The 23,206-nt window shown below is 37.3% G+C and overlaps 1 protein-coding gene across 1 annotated transcript in view; it reads left to right on the top strand.

The window, feature by feature from the left end:
- tbl1xr1a (TBL1X/Y related 1a) overlaps positions 1 to 22,383 on the top strand; it is a 71,319-nt gene extending 48,936 nt beyond the window's left edge. Inside the window, exons 3-16 of the mRNA XM_020918589.2 lie at positions 3,207 to 3,310; positions 6,933 to 7,078; positions 7,761 to 7,986; positions 8,630 to 8,762; positions 8,952 to 9,093; positions 10,044 to 10,107; positions 11,009 to 11,106; positions 13,260 to 13,320; positions 13,406 to 13,527; positions 15,737 to 15,811; positions 15,916 to 16,043; positions 17,969 to 18,134; positions 19,646 to 19,747; positions 19,834 to 22,383. Coding sequence (XP_020774248.1) covers positions 3,253 to 3,310; positions 6,933 to 7,078; positions 7,761 to 7,986; positions 8,630 to 8,762; positions 8,952 to 9,093; positions 10,044 to 10,107; positions 11,009 to 11,106; positions 13,260 to 13,320; positions 13,406 to 13,527; positions 15,737 to 15,811; positions 15,916 to 16,043; positions 17,969 to 18,134; positions 19,646 to 19,747; positions 19,834 to 19,860 — 1,548 coding nt within the window. The 5' untranslated portion in view covers positions 3,207 to 3,252 and the 3' untranslated portion in view covers positions 19,861 to 22,383. The remainder of the gene's footprint in view (positions 1 to 3,206; positions 3,311 to 6,932; positions 7,079 to 7,760; positions 7,987 to 8,629; positions 8,763 to 8,951; positions 9,094 to 10,043; positions 10,108 to 11,008; positions 11,107 to 13,259; positions 13,321 to 13,405; positions 13,528 to 15,736; positions 15,812 to 15,915; positions 16,044 to 17,968; positions 18,135 to 19,645; positions 19,748 to 19,833) is intronic.
- The last annotated feature ends 823 nt before the right edge of the window (positions 22,384 to 23,206 follow it).

Raw genomic sequence — 23,206 nt, 5'->3', positions numbered from 1 at the left:
AATCTCTTGGGACTCACCTGCGGGTCACGACCCAGTCTTTGGGAAACAGTGTTTTAGAGGATGTTAACTTTACATGGACATTACTGACTGCGACTAGCGTTGTCACTCGATTTGATACTCAATACCGATTCTGATACCGCAGTGACAGATTCTGTAGACAAAAGCATGTGATTTTCAACATTAAACCACACCAGACAGGTTCCGTAGTGGTCCATGGGTGTGTACACGTCTATGTGGTCTTAGACTTTTTCTGATACAGCTCAAGATCATTCTAAAGCTATTCAGGAAAGGTCCATTTCTGTCCTGTGAATGTGACATTTTAGCATCGATACCTGCTCAAATGATGATGAGTTCAATACTAGTTTTAGTATCAATTAGTCTTTGGTTTTCAAAACTTTAGCCCTGCATCGGTGACTTAATGTGTTTCCATATGGTTCACTGTTACGATGATAGACTCCACTTTGGTTGGATACATGTTAGGGCTGCTCAATTATGAAAAAAAAAAAAAAAATCATTATCACGATTATTTTGGTCAATATTGAAATCATGATTATTCAGACGATTATTTTTTAGTTACACCATTTATTCAGCATTTCTCTCTCAAAAAATACACTTTGTTGTTGATAATTTACGCAAAACTTTCACATTGAAAATAAATATATTCTACAAATGTGTACCTTAGAGCAGTTCTGTGATGTATAAAACATAAAATGAATAAAACATACTTTGAACACGAAATAAGGCATAAAAAAAACATAAATGTATCCAAAATAAACTATATATCCAGCTGTTCTACAATCTCTATATTTAAAAAAACTAAATAAATACACACACAAATTGAAATCACAATCAAATTTAATTTAATTTATTGCACGGCCTTAACACGTGTTTACACCTGACTGCTGTTGTTGTGAAGCAGCGTCTTGAGCTCCCGCGTGGCCGATAATACTGCGCCGTACAATTATTGGCTCATTGACTCAGACATTGAAAAACCAGGTACTGAAAGTCGAACTAATTTGTCACGTGGAAATCGCTCTCCTGCCTGAACATTGTGGCTCCGTCTGCAGCTAAAGGTCATTTAGGTTTAAATAATTCTAAAGTGTCTCACAAATGGCGACGCGTTACATAATATCACGGCTCTGACTGGAGACACCATGAGAAAGCCTGATTACACTGATTGCATCTTTCTGTTACATTGTACAGACGTCCTTGTCGCTCGACATGGAAATACACCCTCCTCTGCCATCTGTTACGGGTTTATTGTGGACAGAAACAACATGAGCTGGGAATAATTGTTCAGCTCATCACTAAAAATAGCCTTTTTAACGTATCGGCTATCAGACTTAAATCTCCAACAAAGGCCGACATTTTGTTTTGGTCCCTAATAAAAACAATCTAAATAAAAAACAAAAAACTGTTGCTCGGTATTCTTAACAATCAGCATCAGCCACAGAAAAAAACAAAACAAAAACATCTCAGTCGGTCTGTACTCATACATTATTGCAAATGTATTGTTTTGTGTTTTTGTCTTCCCAATAGAGCTGCAAGATTAATCGAAATCGAATCGAAATCGCAATTTGAATGGGCGCAATGAGCAAATCATAAAAAATGAACATTCAGAAGTACTATTATTTCCGCCACAAAGTCTCTGCTTAGATCTGTACTAGAGATGGACCCATATTTGCACCTTTTAGCGTAACGTCTGTCGGCCGTAAATCTCCAACAAAAGCCTACATTTTGTTTTGCTGCCTAATAAAAAGTATCCAAATACATTTTAATGAGAAAAATATCGACAGACTTTATAGGCCATCAGTTACTCGGTACTTTAAACAATCGATATCGGCATCAACCACAGAAAAAAACCCATTACTCTCATTACTTTACTGCATATTTATGGTTTTGTGTTTTATTTTCCTAATAGAGCTGCAAGATTAATCGCACTCAAATCGAAATCGCAATTTGAATAGACCCAAATCACAAAGGATGAAATTTTAGAAGTACTATTGTTTCCGCAACAAACGACAGTCTCTGTTTAGATCTGTAATAGAGATGGACCCATATTTGCACCTTTTATCGTAACGTCTGTTAGTCTCAAATCTCCAGCGAAGACCGACATTTTGTTTTGCTGCCTAATAAAAAGAATCTAAATGAATTTTAAAAAGCAAAATATCGACAGACCTTATAGACCATCAGTTGCTTTGTTTTCTAAACAATCTGTATCATCGGTCACTGAAAAAAAAAAACATATTTGTTGATCTCTACTCATTACTTTATTGCATAGGTTTTGTTTTGTGTTTTCCCAATAGAGCTGCAAAATTAATCGATGATCAATGAGGAAATTACAAAAGATGAAAATTCAGAAGTACTATTATTTCCAACACAAACAACAATGTCTCTGTTTAGATCTGTACTAGAGATGGATCAATATCTGCACCTTTTAGCGTAACGTCTGTCGGCCTTAAATCTTCAGCGAAGGCCAACATTTTGTTTTGTTGTCTAAATAAAAAGAATCAAAATGAATTTTAAAAAGAAAAACATCGACATCCATCAGTTGCTCTGTATTCTAAACAGTCGGTATCAGCATCGGTCAGAGGAAAAAAAAATAATTTGTCGATCGCTACTTATTAATTTATTGCATGTCTATGGTTTTGTGTTTTTGTTATTTCCGTCACAAACGACGTCTATCGGCCTTAAACCTCCAGCACAGGCCTATATTTTGTTTTGGCCGACCCGCCGCCTGAAAGAATACGCATAAAACTTTATTAAAAAGACCAGTGCGAAAAAATAACTGTGGGTATGAGTTTTTAGTAAATTTATATTGCATAATTTGGTAAAATAATCAAAATCTGCCCAAAAATATCACCAGACCTTATTGGCTCTGTTTCTTGGCCATGAAAAACCCACATTGGTCAATCTCTAATCTGTGCAAACATTTTCTGAAATCCACAGCGTGTCAGTTCGTATTTCAGACTCTTTTGTCAATTTGTCTGGATGCATTTACGATGTTGATATGAAGCAAAATCTTCTCAGAAATACCTGTAAATCACGGGCCAAAACACACAGAACTACAAATACTTGTTTTTATTGCATTATTGTAGTTGTATCATTTTGTACTTTCGTCTTCACTTCGTGCTGTTTAGTCTTTGTGTGGTTTCTCCTTTGTTAACGACCTTGTGTGTGTGTGTGTGTGTGTTCGTGTGTTTCAGGTGCGGAGTGTGCTGCTGCTGACCTCATGGTGTAACAGGAGTAAAGATGAGCATTAGCAGCGATGAGGTCAACTTCCTGGTCTACAGATACCTACAGGAGTCAGGTACTTAATACTACTACTTGTATCACTATTTGTACTCATGGGGTTGGGGTGGAAGGATATTAGATTCACATGGTTACAGAAATGACTCAGTGTTTAATGTAAAATGATCCAGTTTTTTGTTCTTTTTAGTTGCGTCAAGATAACCCAGAAAACCTGTAATGAAAACACATATCATTGTACGCCTTTTTTTTTTCTCTGCATGATTTAGTGTTAGCACGCTGTCTACTGGCAGCAGTGGGATTACACCATGGAAAATTATAAAAATCTACATTCATGCAACGTGATAGCCATTTGTAATGAACATAATTCAATGCCAGAAATTCTCAGAAAAATAATGGGCTTAGAAAGACTTACCTGTGATACAGCAATCCAAGAAAAAAGCTCTTCTTTACTTGATTTAGTGTTGGCGTGCTTTCGACTGGCAGAATTGGGAATGCACCATGGAAAATATGAAAAAAAAAAAACATTTATGCAACGTGAACGGCATGCTAATTTAGGCACGGAGTTATAATGACCATAATCTGATGCCAGAAATTCTCAGAACAATGATTTATGGGCTTAAAAACAGAGCCAGATTTTTACTTGCGACATTAGTGTTTGAACACCGTCTACTGGCAGCAGTGGGAATGACCCATGTAAAATAACAAAAACTAGACTTTTTTTTATGCACCGTGAACAGCATACTAGGTGTGTGCAAAAATATCGGAATATCGATATATCGTGTTGTTTAATGTGATGATACAGTATTGATATTGTGGGCTACTGTATCGATATATCACCAAGAGTATTTTTACGTGTGTTTTACTAAATTATTTTGTTACAGTGCTACAGTTTTGTTGCTTGTGGAGTGAAAGGAAACTCATTTATGCAACACATTTGACATTTTTATACTGTTTTGAGGATTAAAATGTTTGTGTTTCATATGAATTTTGCACAAGAAGCGGTTTAACAAAGCCTTTTAGTATCACAGCCATGATTTAGCCTTTATTTTTTTATTGAACCGTATCGAATCAATTTGAATGTATGGCATCATGGCCTGTGTATCGAGGTATGTATCGTATCGGCAACTTCTTAATGATACCCAGCCCTACAGCATACTAATAGGCAGGCCGCTGTAATGAACAATTTGATGCCAGAAATGCTCATAATGATGATTTATGGTCTTAAAAACTCAGGACTGCAGGATTTTTAACTGTGACGTAACAATCCAGGAAAAATTAATGAGTAATTTCTGAAGCTTAGAGCAGGATACCCAGGTTTTCATTCCCTCCAGACATGTGGGTTATGTTTGCCCGTATTTCTACCCAGTCAAAGCCAGCTCTCCATTTGCTCCACGAAAATTCTGTGTACAAGCTGCATGTAAAATGACTAAGAAAGCACTTCACATTTCCCCAGTACAAAGGAACAATTTTTCCTTCGGCTTTTCACTCCACTCAGCGAGCAGAGAGATGATAGATCCTGTACTCCAAGGGAATATTTGAACAAAAGACATTGGTATTAGAGTGATACCACACTAGCCTAGTATTACTCGAAAATGCATGAAAATAAACACTGGTTTTACCCGTCACCACTGCTTAACTCGCAGTGTTGAGATATTATTAGAGATCAACAGATGTTTTTCCATGGATGATGCTGATACTGATTGTTTAGAATTTAGAGCAACAGATGGCCGATGAGGTCTGTTGATATTTTGGGGCTAATATGTATGGCAGATTTTGACTATTTTTGCCAAATTTTGGATTTTAAATTTACTACAGACTCGCCTATAGTCCTTTTTTAAATCACAGACTTATAGGAGAGCTGTGTGGGCATGTTTGTGCAGATACCTCTTTGTGTTAAGGTGTTCAAAAGGAGCTTTATGTGTATTCTTTAAGCAGCGGGTTAAACAAAGCAGTGTATCAACTTCTGCTTGAGATTTAAGGCCGATTTAAGGCCAGTATGGTCCAAAGAGCAAATATTCACTTGATGTATCGGCCAACCCATATACACTACTGGTCAAAAGTTTCAGAACACCCTGATTTTTCCAGCTATTTATTGCAATTCAAGTCATGCAAGCCCAATGAAGAGCTTGAAATGGAACAAAGATAAGAACTGAACAGCCAGAGGTTAAAACAAAAGATGACAGATACAAAACACAAGTCCAAGCTCTGCCAGAACTGCCTCGGGAATAAAAAGAACAATATGGTAAAGCTTGAAAACATGGAGTGTCCAGCACAGTCTCCAGACTTAAACCGCATCGAGCTGGTTTGGGATGAACTGGACAGAAGAGTGAAAGCCAAACAACCTACAAGTGCCACACATTTATGGGAACTTCTGCAACAGACTTGGGAAGAACTTTCTGAAGAATATTTGATTTCTATTGTAAAAAGAACGAGCCACGAGTGTGTTCAGCTGTTATATCTGCCAAAGGTGGACACTTTCATAAATCAAATGTTTAGAATACGTTTTGTTCAACAGTAAACGTAAAAAGTGCAGATAGAGGGTGCTCTTGGAAAAAGGATCAAACCTTAAACACAACAGGACTCAAGGCACTCCAAAGAAGTAAAAAAAAACAACAAAACAAGTAAACAATCGCATGAGAAAAAATATAGTTAAAAGGCCTTTATTTAAATGGCCAAAGCCAAAATGTTTCAACCTTAACTGGTCTTCATCAGGGCTTAGTTGCTTAGTTGAAGTTGTGTTTTAGTAAAAGGTGTGGTGTTCTAAAACTTTTGACCTGTAGTGTATATCGGTCAATCTCCAGAAATGATTGATAAAAAAAAAAATCTCAACTTCAGTTTTTTTACACTCATGTCCATCACTTGTTGACCTTGTATTCACCCTCTGGAGTTCTGTTTTGACAAACAGACATCTGTCTAAACATTTCCAGTCACCTGTAGGCGATTTAAGCAAGCAAGCAACCACTTGATATTTATTATGCTCATGAGTAAACTCTTCAGGCTATGCTCAGATAATGCAGCTCTGACATATGTCGACAGGGATCTGCTTTTCACTTCAACTTTTAAAAAACGTCGTAATAAATTGAATTGTTTGGTCACAAGTGCCACAGCTGAACACTTTAAATACATTCTAAAATCAGTATTCATTTTATTTTGATTAGAAATGGCGTGTCACTCGGCCTCGCAGTAATAAAGCCACGTTTTGGATTTGATGATGACTCAGACATTGAAAAACAAAGTACCGAACTGTTACTGAACAAATGTTGTTCTTTATACAAGTACGTACTAGTTTTGGTACTCAGCCCTGAATGGTGGAAGGTTACATTATATCACGGCTCTGGCTGGAGACACAGTGGGAAAGGCGGATTTTATGTTTCTGTTACAGAGTACAGACTTCTTTATAACGCTGTGAATTACTACAGTGGAAATACGACCATCTTGTATCGTCTATACTTGTAAATCATGGGCCAAAACATAATGAATGATGGATAGTCGTTGTGCCTATCGCATTGTTATAGTTGTATATTTAGAGCGTTTGTCTTTCAATGTTTTTCTCTCTCTCTCCCTTGGTCTTTAAACTTGCGTCTCCATTATTAAAACCACATGCCGGCTTGATGTTTTTACCATTAAGTGTTAGTGACGTTGCTTAATTTGTGTTGTGATGATTTGCTGTGTGTTCTCAGGGTTCTCCCACTCTGCCTTTACGTTCGGCATCGAGTCTCACATCAGCCAGTCCAACATCAACGGCGCTCTGGTGCCCCCTGCTGCCCTCATCAGCATCATACAGAAGGGGCTGCAGTATGTGGAGGCCGAAGTCAGCATCAACGAGGTCGGTGTACTCGCCAACGTAATGTCAAGTCAACCTTAAATTATCCTTATTAAAAAAAAACACACACACATTTATTTTTTTGTCTTTTTAGTTGCACAGTTTTTTCTCAATCATCTTACTGTCACATCACAAAAACACACTGGTGGTTCAGTGATTTTGGGCAATTGTATTCATTTTTACCAACAAACTTTTATATTTTTTCTATTTTGTATATCAAAGTTGATGATATCCAGAGATTTTGCCTGAACATAAAATTGTAAATCCTTTTCTGAACAAATCTGATTTTCGTTTTGATTTTTTATTTGATTTTCAATGTTTCCCCTCACCTCTAAAAATTTTCCGCAAATGGTCAAAACTAAAAAGATTGTTTTCGGTGATCATATTCAAACCATTGGGGGAAATGTTTTATGAATGAGATTAAACAAACTATTGTATTAATCATGAAACCACAACATTTAACAAAGCATCACTGATTTCAAAGCAGGCAGCGCTACCGTGTACTAAACTTTGCGCAGACTTTCTTGTATTTTCAATATAATTTCCACTGCAAGAAAGTGGGGAAAATAAAAATCGATTGTCTGCTTTTATCCCAACAATCCTGAGTTTTCATCCTGTATATTCTTTTCTTTGTTTAAATGTTTTCTCTATATTTTTCGTAACCTTTGTGTGTGTGTGTGTGTAGGACGGCACGTTATTCGACGGGCGGCCCATCGAGTCCCTGTCCCTGATCGACGCGGTGATGCCTGACGTGGTGCAGACGCGGCAGCAGGCCTACAGGGACAAACTGGCCCAGCAGCAGGCCGCCGCTGCAGCACCCGCCTCCACCACCGGGGGCAGCATCAGCGGCAGTGCCAAGAACGGAGAGAACACTGCCAACGGGGAGGAGAACGGAGCGCATGCCTTAGCCAGTCAGTACCAATGCACAACACTGAAGACAAACTGTGACCGTGACAGTGGGCACAGGAGGAGGGTTGGGTTTATGTTCTATGGTTTGATGTACAAATACTTGATGGGGCCACTATTACACCAAGAAGATCCCAGGTTTATTCCTTGGGCAGCCTTATTGTGTGGAATTTCTAGCACATCTGGAAGGATTTGCTCTGGTTTCTCTGGTTTAAAAGTACTTAGGTGCTAAGACGCAAGTTTTTTACTCAGTATATGGACTGGCCATGCCTCATGTGAAAGAACCTCTAGAATACAGGCTGCAGGTGCTGGGGTTTACGAGGTGATGATTCAGATCAGAGGCTCATTCAGCTTTCTACTGGCAATCATCTTACCCACCAATATAACAAATTATAACGTAAATGGATGTTAACAATGTTTTTGTAGTTAAAAACACATCTTCATTAAAATTGTTAGCAGTAATTCCTATGTTTAATTTGAACATGGTTACCACAGATGAGTTAAGATTATGAAATTTAAAATCAAACTCTTCATCCAAAAACATCCAGTTCCTTTTTACACAACAAAGCTCATGTCTGTGCCGGGTTAGGGCGGTGAAGCATGTGTAGAGTGTGTACACATGTATAAACAGTCCTTCTCCCTCCTCAGATAACCACTCAGACCTGATGGAGGTGGATGGAGACGTGGAGATCCCTCAAAACAAGGCCATGGTCCTGAGAGGCCACGAGTCTGAGGTGTTCATCTGCGCCTGGAACCCCGTCAGTGACCTGCTCGCCTCAGGGTATGTGATCCACACTCTCCACTGCAGGACACACACTGAGACTGAAACTTAGCTCTGTAAAATATACAAACTATTGTTGAAACTCATGTAATTCCAGCAGTCTGTTGAGGTCATACGATATCCATATATAATATTGTGCCACAGCCTGTATAAACCTCCTCTGAATGACTGTGTGTGTGTGTTGTGCAGGTCTGGAGACTCCACGGCTCGGATCTGGAATCTGAGTGAGAACAGCACGAGCAGCTCCACTCAGCTGGTGCTCCGACACTGCATCAGGGAGGGGGGCCAGGACGTGCCCAGCAACAAGGACGTCACCTCCCTCGACTGGAATGTACGCACACACACACATGCACACACACACATATACACAATACATACATACTGGATTGTGTATCTGTGCCAGTCCAGACACATGTGCCAGGTTGGATTATAGTTCCAATCTCTCAATTGAGCTGATATCCCGTTGGGCCTATAAATGGATGTAATTAGACTGTTTATTGCCCATTGTAAGCTCAGTATGGCTTATAAATGAGGTTTAATCATAGAAAGCTGTTCTGCAGTGCGATTTTCAGTCTCTGCTCTGGTTTTATTTTATATCAGAGATTAGCAGATACTTAAATCCAGAGTATCAATAGTCGTATCGTAACTGAAAAGTTTGGATCTGCACAAAGCTTTCATTCAAAAGTGTTCTGAGACTGAAGAGTGTTACAGGTGTTTACCAGTAGGGACCCAGCAGCTTCTCAGGATGTTTCATGACATTTTATTTACTTTTTAACATAATTTTCTCTGAAGTATCTAAAGAGACATTTTGCTCAGCTCATTTTGTCAATAACGTTTAGTTGGATGTTTTTATACTGAGCTCAATGGGTGGTCAAATTTATCACAACTGCAATATTTCATTTTATACCAAAGTTCTTTACTTTGTATCAACATTTTTGTAGCTCTGTTTTTTTCAAATAACAATTTACCAACAGTATGGAATCGTAGTGTAAACTCTATTGTTAGTTGATTGTAGGCCTATCCGTGCCCACACAATCCTCCAAAATCTGCAGCCAACACAGTAAATAAACACATGATAGAGTAATGAACATAATGCAGACTACATATGATTCTACAATATTTACATGTCTGCATTTATTTACAGCGCAGAGCCGCCCACACACTCCTCTCCCACGCTCACACATACATGTACACATACACATGCAGCTGTAACATACAGCACAATATAAAATGCCTCCAACTCACTTCCTGTTATAATAATACTGGTTTCTTTTTATACAGAGTGAAGGCACGCTCTTAGCAACAGGATCATATGACGGCTTCGCCAGAATATGGACCAAAGATGGTGAGTGGTTCAAAGACATAAAGACATGCCATAGATATTGTTTCATTTAACTTATTTTAACTCGTCTTAAACCTGTTCCAAAAACGATGTATGTATGCTGGTATATTTCTTTATTATCTCATTACAGATCAGTGTATCTCAAAGTGGTACTTGTGTGTTGTAGTTTTGATAATAAATATAATGATGACATGTTGAGTTATTTTATTTGCATACAGTTTTATTTTGCTGTAGTTGTGCTTTAACATTGGACCTTTTATCGGATTTTATTTATACATGAGCAAAAGCAAAACAGTTTAGGAAAAAGTTCTTAAAAAGTTCTTCTTCTTAAAGGTGCACAATGAAATATTTTTGTAGTGGAGGGTGTGTTTCTATGGAGATGTTAACACGTTACCCAGAATGTTTCACAGTATAAGTATTTTTAACTTACTTATCGCGTGGAGATGAGCAAGTGACGATTGCAGGTGGAGTTGCAAGTTAAACTGTTATTTTTTTTTATATAGAACTGAACAAATGTAAGAAGATAAATAAATAGATTTGATGCTATACTACGTGACATTTCAGAAAAAGTAATAACAGCTCTATAGAGACGCGTAAACCCCCAGAAAAGTGACATAATGCCACTTTTAATAAGAGGAAATACATGTTAAAATGTGGGTAAAACATCATTGCCAGTTAAGGTACAAATATACACATTTTGGTGCTGTTGTAGATCTTATTTTAATCCAGATTTTGGCGCTGATTTATGTGTGGAAAGCAAATAGTGACGGTTTAATTCTTGAACCAACACTGCCCTCTAGTGCCGCTTTAGTATTTTGCGTCACGTCTGCTTTTTCTCTGTGACAGGCGTTAATAGTGGCAGACGGTCCTTTCTCTCCTCTCACCATGTGTTGTGTTTTTACAGGTAATCTGGCCAGCACACTGGGCCAACACAAAGGACCCATCTTTGCTCTAAAGTGGAATAAAAAAGGCAACTTCATCCTGAGCGCCGGAGTAGATAAAGTAAGACATGCCATCTGACTGAAACCTGCATTTAGAACATAGTAGTTTTACTTGGAAATATTTTGTTTTCATATATTTTTACTGAGTAATACAAAATGCAAAGTAAAGAGAGATGACTAAAGTATTTTGTTAATATAAAATGACTTAAAGTAGATATTTTGACTAATGAAAGCTGAACAAAAATGAAGATGTAAGCGTCTTGTTTTCAATTGCAAACTTGACATTCTATGAAACAATGCAATATATTTATCATAGTTGTAAAAACAATAACATTTGAATTAATGAATGAATGTTTATTCAGACAGTAATACATAGAACATGCATAGAAAATGTAAATACATACAGTAGATATCACACAAAAAGTAAATATTTCTTTTCTGTAATAATAAGTGAAAAATAAATGTCAAGCAGATTTTACTTGTGTCCGAAAAAGGTGTATAATATCTGTTTGATTTAGAATTTAGTTGACTAAAATGAGACTACAATTTTAAAGAAATATATTAGTAAATGTAACAATTTTTTATTTTTTTTTTAAATTAGGCCTTTTAACGATACTTTTTCTCATGTGACTTTTACTTTTTTGGAGTGCCTGGATTTTTTAGTGTTAAGTTTCTTTACCAATATGGATTGACAGACTTGAAGTACCTGCCAATACTCAGTATTAGGAGTGTAACAATAACCAAAATATTGTATCGTATCGTTAAGTCTCTCAGTAATATCGTGGACCATCACACTATATCGAATCATAAGTTTCTTTGCTTAAATTCATTGTGATGGTGCAGCAAGTAGCTAAGAAAATAGGGAACTACATAGACCAGGGGTGTCAAACATACGGCCCACGGGCTGGATCTGGCCCTCCAAGACCTTTAATCTGGCCCTCGTCTGATTTTCTACTAAAATATTTTAATTATATTTTAAAACCTGAAGACAGAACAGAAGACAGAATTTGCAGATTTTCACACACCATTGACAGTCAAAACCTCTAATGGGCCCGCAGTCATGCAACTAGAAATAATAGATTTACAGTTACTACCTTTGTGAGCAGGTTTTCTCAGGAATGAACATTAATAAAATAAAGCTGCACTCAAAGCTAAACACAAGCACTTGAATGACATTCTGAAGACAGCAGCTACTCAGGACATGGTGCCTGATATTGATGCATTTGTGCAGGCTAAAGATGCCAAGTTTTAGGAGCAAAAAGAAAGCATGACTAAATTCTAAGAAATGCATGCAAGGTAATGGTAAAACATTGTGTTGAAATTGCATTTTTCTTAAAGTTTCAGGTTGTTCATAATATTATAATATTTTGTAAAAAAGTTCATCAATTAAAAAAGATTTATGTAATAGATTTGTGGTTCTCTTTACAAATATTTGAACTTAATGCTATTTTTGGGGCATATATGCCATGAGTTTTTTGATCCAGCCCCTTTGGGATCAAAGTAGGTTGGATATGGCCCCAGGACCTAAAATGAGTTTGACACCCCTAACATAGACCATGATGCTTTGCTCCATTTTGGTGCAAACTACATGAAGAAATAGAAGTTCTAAGCACTTTTAAATCTTAGTTCTTCGAGTTCAGTCTTGTCAAGGCGTTTTAAGAGGAAAAGGAGTTGCATATTCACAATTTTGTTTGCCTCCACAAAATATCACAATAAATACTGTACCGTGAGATGTATATCGTGAAAATATTGTACCATGAGATTTGGATTTTGTTACATCCCTAATCAGTATCAACCAATCCACACAGAGAAAATATAATCTGAAAAACGCTGACACAACTGGCCTAAATATGTTCAAGTAACTGCTGCTTTTTTAATAAATAAAAGTTGGCTCCCTATGTTCTGTTCTGTGCCAGTAACTCCAGGAAACAGTCTAATTTTATCAATTTATTGGCCCGAGTATGTCAGTACTCTGGAACATGTAGCAATTTTAAATTTACTATTCTTCTTTTTATAGATAAGAGAGGATAAAAATAATTAGACAAGATTAAAACCAACTAAAAATATACTGTCAGATTGTAGTTTGGTTTAGAGATTGACTGATTTGCTGATTGTTTTTTTTTTTTTTAAATGCTAAAAAGACCAAATATCGGCAAACTAATATTAATCTATCTCTTACTGCTTTGTACTAAGTTGTGTGTTTGTGTGACATAGACTACAATCATATGGGACGCCCACACAGGAGAAGCCAAGCAGCAGTTTCCTTTCCATTCAGGTGTGTGCTCTTGTCCTGTCGAGTTCTTAATCATGTGCTGTATGGACTTGACTGTAATGTAAGCTCGTGTATTCTCCGCACACAGCTCCAGCTCTGGACGTGGACTGGCAGAGCAACAACACTTTTGCGTCGTGCAGCACAGACATGTGTATCCACGTGTGCAAACTGGGACAGGACCGGCCCATCAAGACATTCCAGGGACATACAGTGAGTGCTCCTCTTCATCACTATGCTCCACTCGTCCACAGCGCAGACACAGATCTTTGAAACTATGGGAGCTGTAGTAGAGCTGCACAGTATTGACATAAAATCAAAGTGGTGAATTCTAATTGGACTAAAAAAAAAATTGCAATTGTTTGGACACACTTTTTTTTACTCCCATTGATTATTTACACAGACTCTAAATGGATGCATCAGAACTATAAATGGACACATGTGGAATGTAGTAAACAAACACTTGTTTTAGAGTTTTTTAAAATAGCCACCCTTTGCTTTGAACCCTGGTTTGCGCTCTTGACCTGACGTGGCGCAGCTGTGAATTGAAGACCATTTCAGCTCACTGAGAAGAAGGCCAAAGGGGGGCAACTTTGAGTATTTGAATATAAAATATAAAATCTTTTAGTTCAGTTACTTCACTTTTTTCTACATACATCCACATACCGTATTTTCCGGACTATTAGGCGCTCTGGATTATAAGACATTAAATGGTCTATTTTCAAACTTTTATCACAAATAAACCGCACCAGTTCGATGGGTCAGTGGGACTTTGTTTTGCGCGTTCACGGTGACTCTGGGCTTTGTTCAGTTGTGGCGTGTAGGGAGGGTGCTGTCTGGGACCGCTGGATTGTTGGTGTGTTCGCAGTGACTCAGTTGTTCAGTTTTGTCTAGAAGTGGCACATTGCACTCGCTTTTTTCGGTTCGTTCCTCCGTTCCGTTCCTCGTCGGCGTGGAGTGATGAGTGTGGCTGCAGGTGTTTTTCGCTGCTCGGTCGCTGTCTGCTCCGTGTGTGTTTGCGTGCGCTGCAGGTGGTGCGGCTTTGTAGTTTACTGAAGTCGTGCTGGGACACCCTAGTGGATTCGTGTATAGGGTGCTCTAGATTGTAGGGTGCGCAGTAGTTTTTTGATGGGGCTGGGCGCGCTCTTAAGCTTCCAATAGCCCAGAAAATACAGTATCTTGCTTTATATATTTGTCTGCTGTATGTATATAAAATACAGATAATAAAACTATTGCATTATTACTTTAAAAAGTAGAAGTCTGTTGAGTGCACTTTGTAAACAACACCAGGAGCGTTAACATTTGAGAGAAATCTGAACTGACAAATTAGTACAATAGAGATGTAACAATAACCGAAATATTGTGATATCATATCGTCAAAAGTCTCACAATAATATTGTGGGCTGTCACAATATATCGAATCACAAGTTCCTTTGCTTAAATGCATGGTTTTATCGTGGTAACAGCTTATAAACGTCGGAAACTACATATCCCATGATTCATTTCAGTGCAGAAAACATGAAGAGATATGTTTTTTACTTGAAGTTCTTGGGATTATAATGGAAATAATTCACACCAAAATCTTGTCAAGGTATTTTAAAAGCACAAAAGAGTGCCATCAACAATTATACTAGCCTCTCCAAAATATCGCAATAAATATCGCTCAGTGAGAAGCATATTGTGATAATATTGTGCTGTGAGGTTTGGACATAGTTACATTCCTATAACACAAGAATCCCATGCATTTCAGAATATGTTTGTAAAAGTCCAAACTGCAGGAGAGTAAAATGTCCTCTGCAAAGAACAAAGTACTCTGTTGTCTTTTTATGGTCTTCAAAAAAAAAGAAAAAGAGTATTATTTTCTTTGCAGAGGACATTTTACATCTAACAATATCCCCACTCTGCTGCAACATCCAACAACTGCAGCATTTACGATTTCATAATTGCACCAACTCAAGTTGAAAATCTGATATATTGTGCTGTCCGACACTGTAGTTCCTCCATAAGTTCCTCACCACTCAGGGTTGTAACTCGTCACATTTACTGCCGTTTTAGTGTATTATTTGTAATAAAATATGAACGCATATGTTCTTTTTAGTGTAGCATAAATTAAGGTTAAAAGCACAATTCCTCAGGCGAAAGTAGCAAATGGGACTGTATGTATTCGTTAACACGGTGAAAATGAGACAGTAATGGCGAGTTATCTAGTGCTAAGGAAAATGTATTTAAGTCTTGTGCTACTGTGGTTTCTATTAAAGCTAATGCTCCGAGCCAGTGTAGATGTTTTAAAGTGGACAATTGGTCTGTAATGAGCTCACAAATGTTTCCGTACGAGCTCTCCAGCACAACGCCAAACACTGAGGGAGTTCATCACCGTTTAAACTAGTTCTCTTTCATACTTCTCTCTCTTCATTTTTTTTAGAATGAAGTAAATGCAATCAAGTGGGACCCCACGGGGAACCTGCTGGCCTCCTGCTCAGACGACATGACGCTAAAGGTCAGTTGTACCAAGTCTGCACAGCTTCTCATTAGGAGTTTTAAACTGTTGTCTTAAGATGGAGCACCTACTAAACGCTTTCTTTGTTTTTTTCTTTCTCTCAGATCTGGAGTATGAAGCAGGACTCGTGTGTCCATGACCTCCAGGCTCACAGTAAAGAAATCTACACCATCAAATGGAGCCCCACTGGCCCCGGAACCAACAACCCCAGCGCTAATCTCATGCTAGCAAGGTATTACTGCTGTTCTTCTCTTTCACTCTACAATGGAAAATTAATAAAATGTTAAGACTTATTGAAAGATTGATACAATACATACCTCGATACATGGGCCACGATACAATACATATCTTGATACAGTGCACTTTCGGTTCGATAAGATATGTTTCAAATTGATTCGGTACAGCGGTTCAATAAAAAATAATGTCGAAATCATGGCTGTGATACTAAAATCTTTGTTAAACCACTTCTTGTGCAAAGTTCATATGAAACACAAACATTTTAATCATCAAAACAGTGAAAATGTCAAATGTGTTGCATAAACAAGTTTCATTCCTCTGAACAAGTAACAAAACTGTAGCTCTAACAAAATAATTTTGTAAAATATACCAAAAAATACTCTTGATGATATATCGATACAGTAGCCCACGATATCGATACTGTATCATCAAATTAAACGATACGATATATAGATATTTTGATATTTTTGCACACCCCTAGTCAGAATGCCTAATAAATGTAAGGTAGATCCGGTTAAAGCCATACTATGGAATATTCCAGGCAGAGCAATGACATAAAAAACGCAGATGACAGACCCCTAACCTAAAAGTTACACAATGCACAATGCAAATAAAAGAAATATGTTGTTTTGTTTGGTAAAAATGGTAAATTTTTTTAAGATTGATGTATTTTGAAAAACTCCAGAAGCGTTAAAAATGTTAGAACCAAGCATTATCAAGTCTTGTCATAATACTAACCTCTCCCCGTCTGTGTGCAGTGTATTGACTAGGGGTGTGCAAAAATACTGAAATATCGATATATCGTATTGTTTAATTTGATGAAACTGTATGGATATTGTGGGCTGCTGATATATCATCAAGAGTAATTTTTTGGTATATTTTACTAATTTATTTGGTGTAAGAGCTACAATTGTGTTGACATTTTCACAGTTTTGAGTAAAAAGGGTGTTTTTCATCTTAACGTTGCACAGACTTGGTGGACTTAGTATAACAGCTGTGATTTAGACTTTGTTTTTCACTGAACTGTATCGAATCAATTTGAACTATATCTAAGGCTGCGTTCAGACTGCAGCCTGAAGTGACCCAAATCCGATTTTCTGGCTTCTATGTGACCTGTATCTGATCTTTTAATGACAGTCTGAACGACACAGATCCGATTTTTTCAAATGCGACCCAGGCCACTTGGATATGTGCTCCTAAAACCGATACATATCTGATCTTTTGACATGCGACTTCAGTGTGAACGGCCAAAGCGCATTCATTCGACCTGCACGTTATCAACAAGCCACAAACGTCACTATTCTGCGCTGAAGTTGGCGAAAATTGTTAATGAACTCTGTGTCACTGAAACGAAGCACATCGTCACTCACCACTCTTGGCTCCGTCTCCACATCCACACGTTCCTTTCAACGGACGTCGCTGCCGCTGTCCCACAAAACGCCACAGCCAAAAACCTTCTCCTTCTTCTTCTCAATCTCCTCCTTAAAACAAGTAAGTTGTTCATGTTCGGGCTCTGGTAGGAGGAACTTTAAAATCGCCAGGTGCTCAATGCTCGCCTCCATGTTTGGACAACTTCTGTAAACACAGAGCACGCTCGCTGCGGTTGACGCCATCGTGTCCTCCAGTGCACATGCGAGACACTTTCGGGCCGTTTACTGTTCACACTGGAGTCACATACAAGTCGCATTTAATTGGAAATGTGAACAACCTCGCAAAAACATCGGATTTCACAGAAAAATCGGAATTGAGCATTAAGCCCTGCTGTCTGAACGTAGCCTAATCGTATTGAATCGAAAGTGCACTGTATCAAAAAGCGTATCATATCGGCAACTTTAATCATACCCAGTCTTAGTATTAACCTAACACTTCTCCGTCTCTCCCCCTCTGTGTGTGTGTGTGTGTGTGTTTGTGTTTGTGCAGTGCATCGTTTGACTCGACAGTGCGTCTGTGGGACGTGGAGCGGGGCATCTGTATCCACACTCTGACCAAACACCAGGAGCCCGTGTACAGCGTGGCCTTCAGCCCGGATGGCAGACACCTGGCCAGCGGCTCCTTCGACAAGTGTGTGCACATCTGGAACACGCAGGTGAGAGAACCGGCCATCGGATTTAAATACAACAGTACGGGGAAGGGCAGGGAGGGAGGACATGTACACGGGTAATAATTTTGTTAGACCAAATGAAGCACTATTTTAGATGTGGGTTAACTTTAGTGTAGTTGGTATTAAATTGATTCTCTACCAGGTTAAAAGTCCCATATTATGCAAAAAAACTGACTCTCATGAGCTTATGTTGGTAGTTCCTCAAAAACATACCTGGATTTGTGTTTTGTTTAATTCACACATGTTTGAAGAATCCTTTATAATCAATCTGTCTGCATCTCCAAAGCTCAAAATGCTCTTTTCCACCTTGTAATGTGATCTTTGATTTTTAATTCAGTAGAGATCAGCAATTCTAGGGCTAAAATCATCTAAGTGAATTAGTGAAAGTGTTTGGAGTGGAAAACTATATCGAATCTCAAGTGTCTTTGCTTAAATTTGTTGTTATGATGCAGCAACAGCTAAAAAAAACGGTGAAAACTACATAGACCATGATCCTTTGCTCTGTTTCAGTACATTATACATGCTGAAATAACTGTTATTAAGCACTTTTAAAGCTTAATTATTTGGATTATGATGAGAGAAAAGTAGCATATTCACACTTTTGTTCGCCTCAACAAAATAACGTAGTAAATATCGTACCGTGAGATGCATATTGTGAAAAAAATGTCAGGTTATTCATCTTGTTTTCAGATTTATTATGTACTTAATAGTTCTGAGACTGCTGAATTCTAGTCTAGAGGTAGTTAATTTTAAGATAACTTGCCAAGTAAAATTATTTGTCCATGCAGCAACATAATTTCACTACTTTTAAGTCATTTTCTGATAGAGTTAAGTGTTTATATCGTAAGCAATCTGTGTATCGTTCGTTTATTTGTTTTTCAAAATACACCAAAATAAACAAAAATAAAAAATAAAAACATTTTCTTCAGTATTTGTCCAAAATGAACCAAAAACCAAAATGAAAAAAAACAGATAACAATTCATTTTTTTAGGTTTTCGATTTTGTGTTGAAATGAATAATGGAAAAAAAACAGAACGACCACTTCCTGTTTCCGTTAACGAACTGAACCAGGACTGAACCAGGACTAAACCATTTTCAGTCCCAGCCTCAGTCCCGGCCTAAGTCCCAGATCTGTTTTAGTCCTGATTCAGACCTGTCTTAGACCTGTTTCAGTCCTGTTTTAGTCCTGTTTTAGACCTGGTTCAGACCTGTCTTAGTCCTGTTTTGGTCCTATTTTAGTCCTGTCTTAGTCTTTCTTCAGTCCTGGTTCAGTCCGGTCACAGTTTAAGTGACATAAACGCAAAACTGTTATTATCCGTTTTTTCCATTTTGGTTTTGAAGACAAATAATGAAGAAAATAGGTACTTTTTCATTTTCTTAGTTTTGGTTTTATTTTGAAAAACGAACGAACGAACGATACACAGATTGTAAGCAGTTTTTGCCACACCCTCAGCACGACTTATAACGATCCTTAATTTACTGTTGTGTTTTGCAGACGGGAGCTTTAGTCCATAGTTACAGAGGGACAGGGGGCATCTTCGAGGTTTGTTGGAACGCAGCGGGAGACAAAGTGGGAGCCAGCGCGTCAGACGGATCTGTGAGTGCCCCTCTATTACGGCAATTACGGTAAAACCCTCGGCAAATCGCAAACCTTACCTTTACTTTTCTCTTCTTCCGCCTCAGGTATGTGTACTAGACCTGCGGAAATAGTGCTGTGCCGTTGGAAGCCATGGACCGACCGTGAATGTGTACATAGCCAAAAGACTGTCCCCGCCCCTCACTCTGGCTCCGCCCACTCACACACAGGAAACAGGAAGTGGGGAAACAGGAAGCAAGCACCGACAGAAGCAGAAGCAGGTCCAAAACCCAGGGCTGAACCAATGGACGTATGGACACAGGGCGGCTCTTACACTCTCTCTCTCCGTCTGCCCCAAAACGCAGAGGAAAGTCGAGAGAGGAAAAAGACAAAAAACATCCATATATGTACCAAAATCTGGAAGCTATTTTGCTTTTTTGATCTTTAAACCATGTCATCAAAACGAAAACGGACAAAATGGTGTTCTTTGTTACTAGTTGGACTTCATTGTGCGACATATCAAGATCTCCACTAAATAGGATGGCACTTAGAATTTTTTTTTAAATTTCAAATCCAATGTTTTAAATGTTTTTTTTTTCTTTTTTTTTTTTTTTTTATTTACTTTTTTTTTTTTTGTAACTTTTTTTTTATCTTTCAGGAAGGCCAGGACTGTTCAGCTCACCGCACAAAAGAATGCGATTACAGACAATTTTAAAAAGTCACATAATTACAGTTTTTAAATCAAACTTAAACTTACAAACTCAATAAAACAACTAAAAAAAATAAATAAAATCAATATTAGTAATCTGAATGCTTGTGATTTTTACCGTCGCTTGATCTCGCGCAATAATAAATGAATAATGAATTATGCAAATGAAAATTTTATAAAATGTTAATGGTCAACTTCTCGCTTTTTAAACAATGAATCAAATTTAAAGAGGAGGTATTACACTTCTATCGGGCATTAACTTCTAACGCACACATATTTAGATCACCATGTTACTTTAATTGTTTTGAAAATTCTGTATTCGCATTGGACGACATCGAAAACCTCTTCAGGCATGTTTTTGATGAGGGATCGACGTTATAACATGGTAGAAATCTTCAAAAAGTCGTTCTAACATGATAGAAAGCTCCAGAAAATCTTTCTAACATGGTAGAAATCCTCAAGAAGTTGTTCTAACATCTTCAAAAAGTCTTTCTGAAATATTAGAAAGCTCCAAAAAGTCTTTATAACATGGGAGAAATCTTCAAAAAGTCTTTCTAACATGGTAGAAAGCTCCAAAAAGTGTTCCTAACATCTTCAAAAAGTCGCTTTAGCGTGATAGAAAGCTCCAGGAAATCTTTCTAACATGGAAGAAAGCTTCAAAAAGTCATTCTATCGTCTTCAAAAAGTCTTTCTGAAATGGCAGAAATCTCCAAAAAGTCATTCTAACATCTTTGGAAGCTCCAAAAAGTTGTTCTAACATGGGAGAAAACTCCAGAAAGTCTTTCTAATATGGGAGAAATCTCCAAAAAGTCTTTCTAACATGGTAGAACTCTTCAAAAAGTTGTTCTAACATGACAGAAAGCTCCAAAAAGTCATTTTAAAATGGTAGAAAGCTCGAAAAAAGTCTTTCTAAAAAAGTCTTTCTAACATGGTAGAAATCTCCAAAAAGTCGATTTTGCGTAGTACCTCCTCTTTAAGAACTTGCCTAGCCACCAAAAAAGACCAACTATGAGTTTACCAATGAAATATGGTCTGCATCAGATTGAAAGTGTTGGTCTAAATATTTTGTCCTAAATATTGACAATAATTGTATTTGACGTTTTTGTTTTAGCTGAAATTGGGGCTGTTTTACGATTTAAAATCCAGAATTTACACAAGTTTCATTTTCTGTTAAGAGTTCACATCTTTTTTTGTGAATACTGAGCTGAACATTTCTGGTTAAATCCCTTCAACAATTACCACAGAATTTAAATTTCTGCTTTTAAAAAAGTGTTTATTTGAATTTGTCTTTTTCAGGACGTTTCAGCCTCAAACTTTATCCACAATTCAAATTAGGATTTTTGCAATTTTTGCTCTTACATGCTACCTGTAGTTACTCCTTTATAAGCTGGGCATTACTTAAAACATTATAAAAACGTACAAATTAAAATATTGAATTTTAAAGCGGAAACGTCTATTTTTTTTTCCCTCCAGACGTTTCAGCCTCAAATTCTGTCTAAAATTCATAGGATTTAAAAAAAATGTGTCCCCAATGACTACCTGTAGTTGCTCTTTAAATAACTGGGCATTACTTAAAACATTATCCCAAAAATACAAGTGAAAATCTAAAATTTCTAACTGGAAACTTGGATGTTTCAGCCTCAGATTCTTGACTCAATTCAAATTAAGATTTTCACTATTTTCATCCCCAAATGTCTACCCGTATTTGCTCCTTTATTAACTGGGCATTACTTAAATCATTATCCTAAAAAATGTGAATGAAAATATAAAATTTGTAACCTGATGAAACGTCTTGTAAAAACTTCAAATAGTCACTTGCGCCCTCGTCACTACCACACGTTTAACAAGAGTTCATTTTGTTTTTGTTGACTTTGCATCCTATTGATCTGTTCCAATTCAAATCAGATCAGTCCAACTAAAGTCAGAATAAAATCTATTTTGATAAGAATCCTGAGAATCATGTGTGTTTTTTTTTAAACATTTAAAGCTGCACTGTGTCACTTTTTTCCAGTACGAGGCCCGCCAGCTGTTTGTGGAAGTATTGTGGAACATTCCAGGCAAAGCAAGTCTCCATGGAGACGATATATCTCTATTAATTTAAATATATAAATATAAAGTTGTTTTTATTACTACTACTGCTACTGCTACTTTTATTACTACTACTACTAATACTACTATTACTCCTACTTTTAATACTACTACTACTGCTACCACTACTACTGCTAGTGCAACTTTCATTATTACTACTACTACTACTACAACTGCAACTTCTACTTTTATTACTATTACTACTACTACTGCTAATTTAATTACTACTACTACTACTTTTATTACTACTACTACTCCTACTACTACTGCTTTTACCACTACTGCTACTACCACTGCTACTTTTATTACTATTACTACTACTGTTATTACTTCTACTACTTCTTTTATTACTACTACAACTGTGGCTACTTTTATTACTACTACTACTACTACTACTACTTCTTTTATTACTTACTCTACTTTTATTACTGCTACTTTTATTATTACTACTACTACTTCTACTTTTACTACATTGTGCAGTAAAACACCATTCAAAATTTGCATTCTAACTGAGTAGGCCCCCTGTCCATAGATCTGATTTGTCACTGATTTGACCTGCGTCTCCTGTCCACCAGAAAAGTTCCGTAGTGCACGTTTAATCCAGTTTGATGAAAATCCGTCTCTGCAGCAGGAAAAATGGAAAATCTTGTGTACAACAATTTTTATTATGACAATGTTTAAAC

Source organism: Boleophthalmus pectinirostris, unplaced genomic scaffold (assembly GCF_026225935.1).
Source record: "Boleophthalmus pectinirostris isolate CB_2022bp ecotype Guang Dong unplaced genomic scaffold, ASM2622593v1 HiC_scaffold_7, whole genome shotgun sequence".
Classification (NCBI taxonomy): Eukaryota; Metazoa; Chordata; class Actinopteri; order Gobiiformes; family Gobiidae; genus Boleophthalmus; species Boleophthalmus pectinirostris.
Note: the sequence above shows the minus strand (reverse complement) of the source record. Positions and strands in the feature narration are given on the sequence as shown.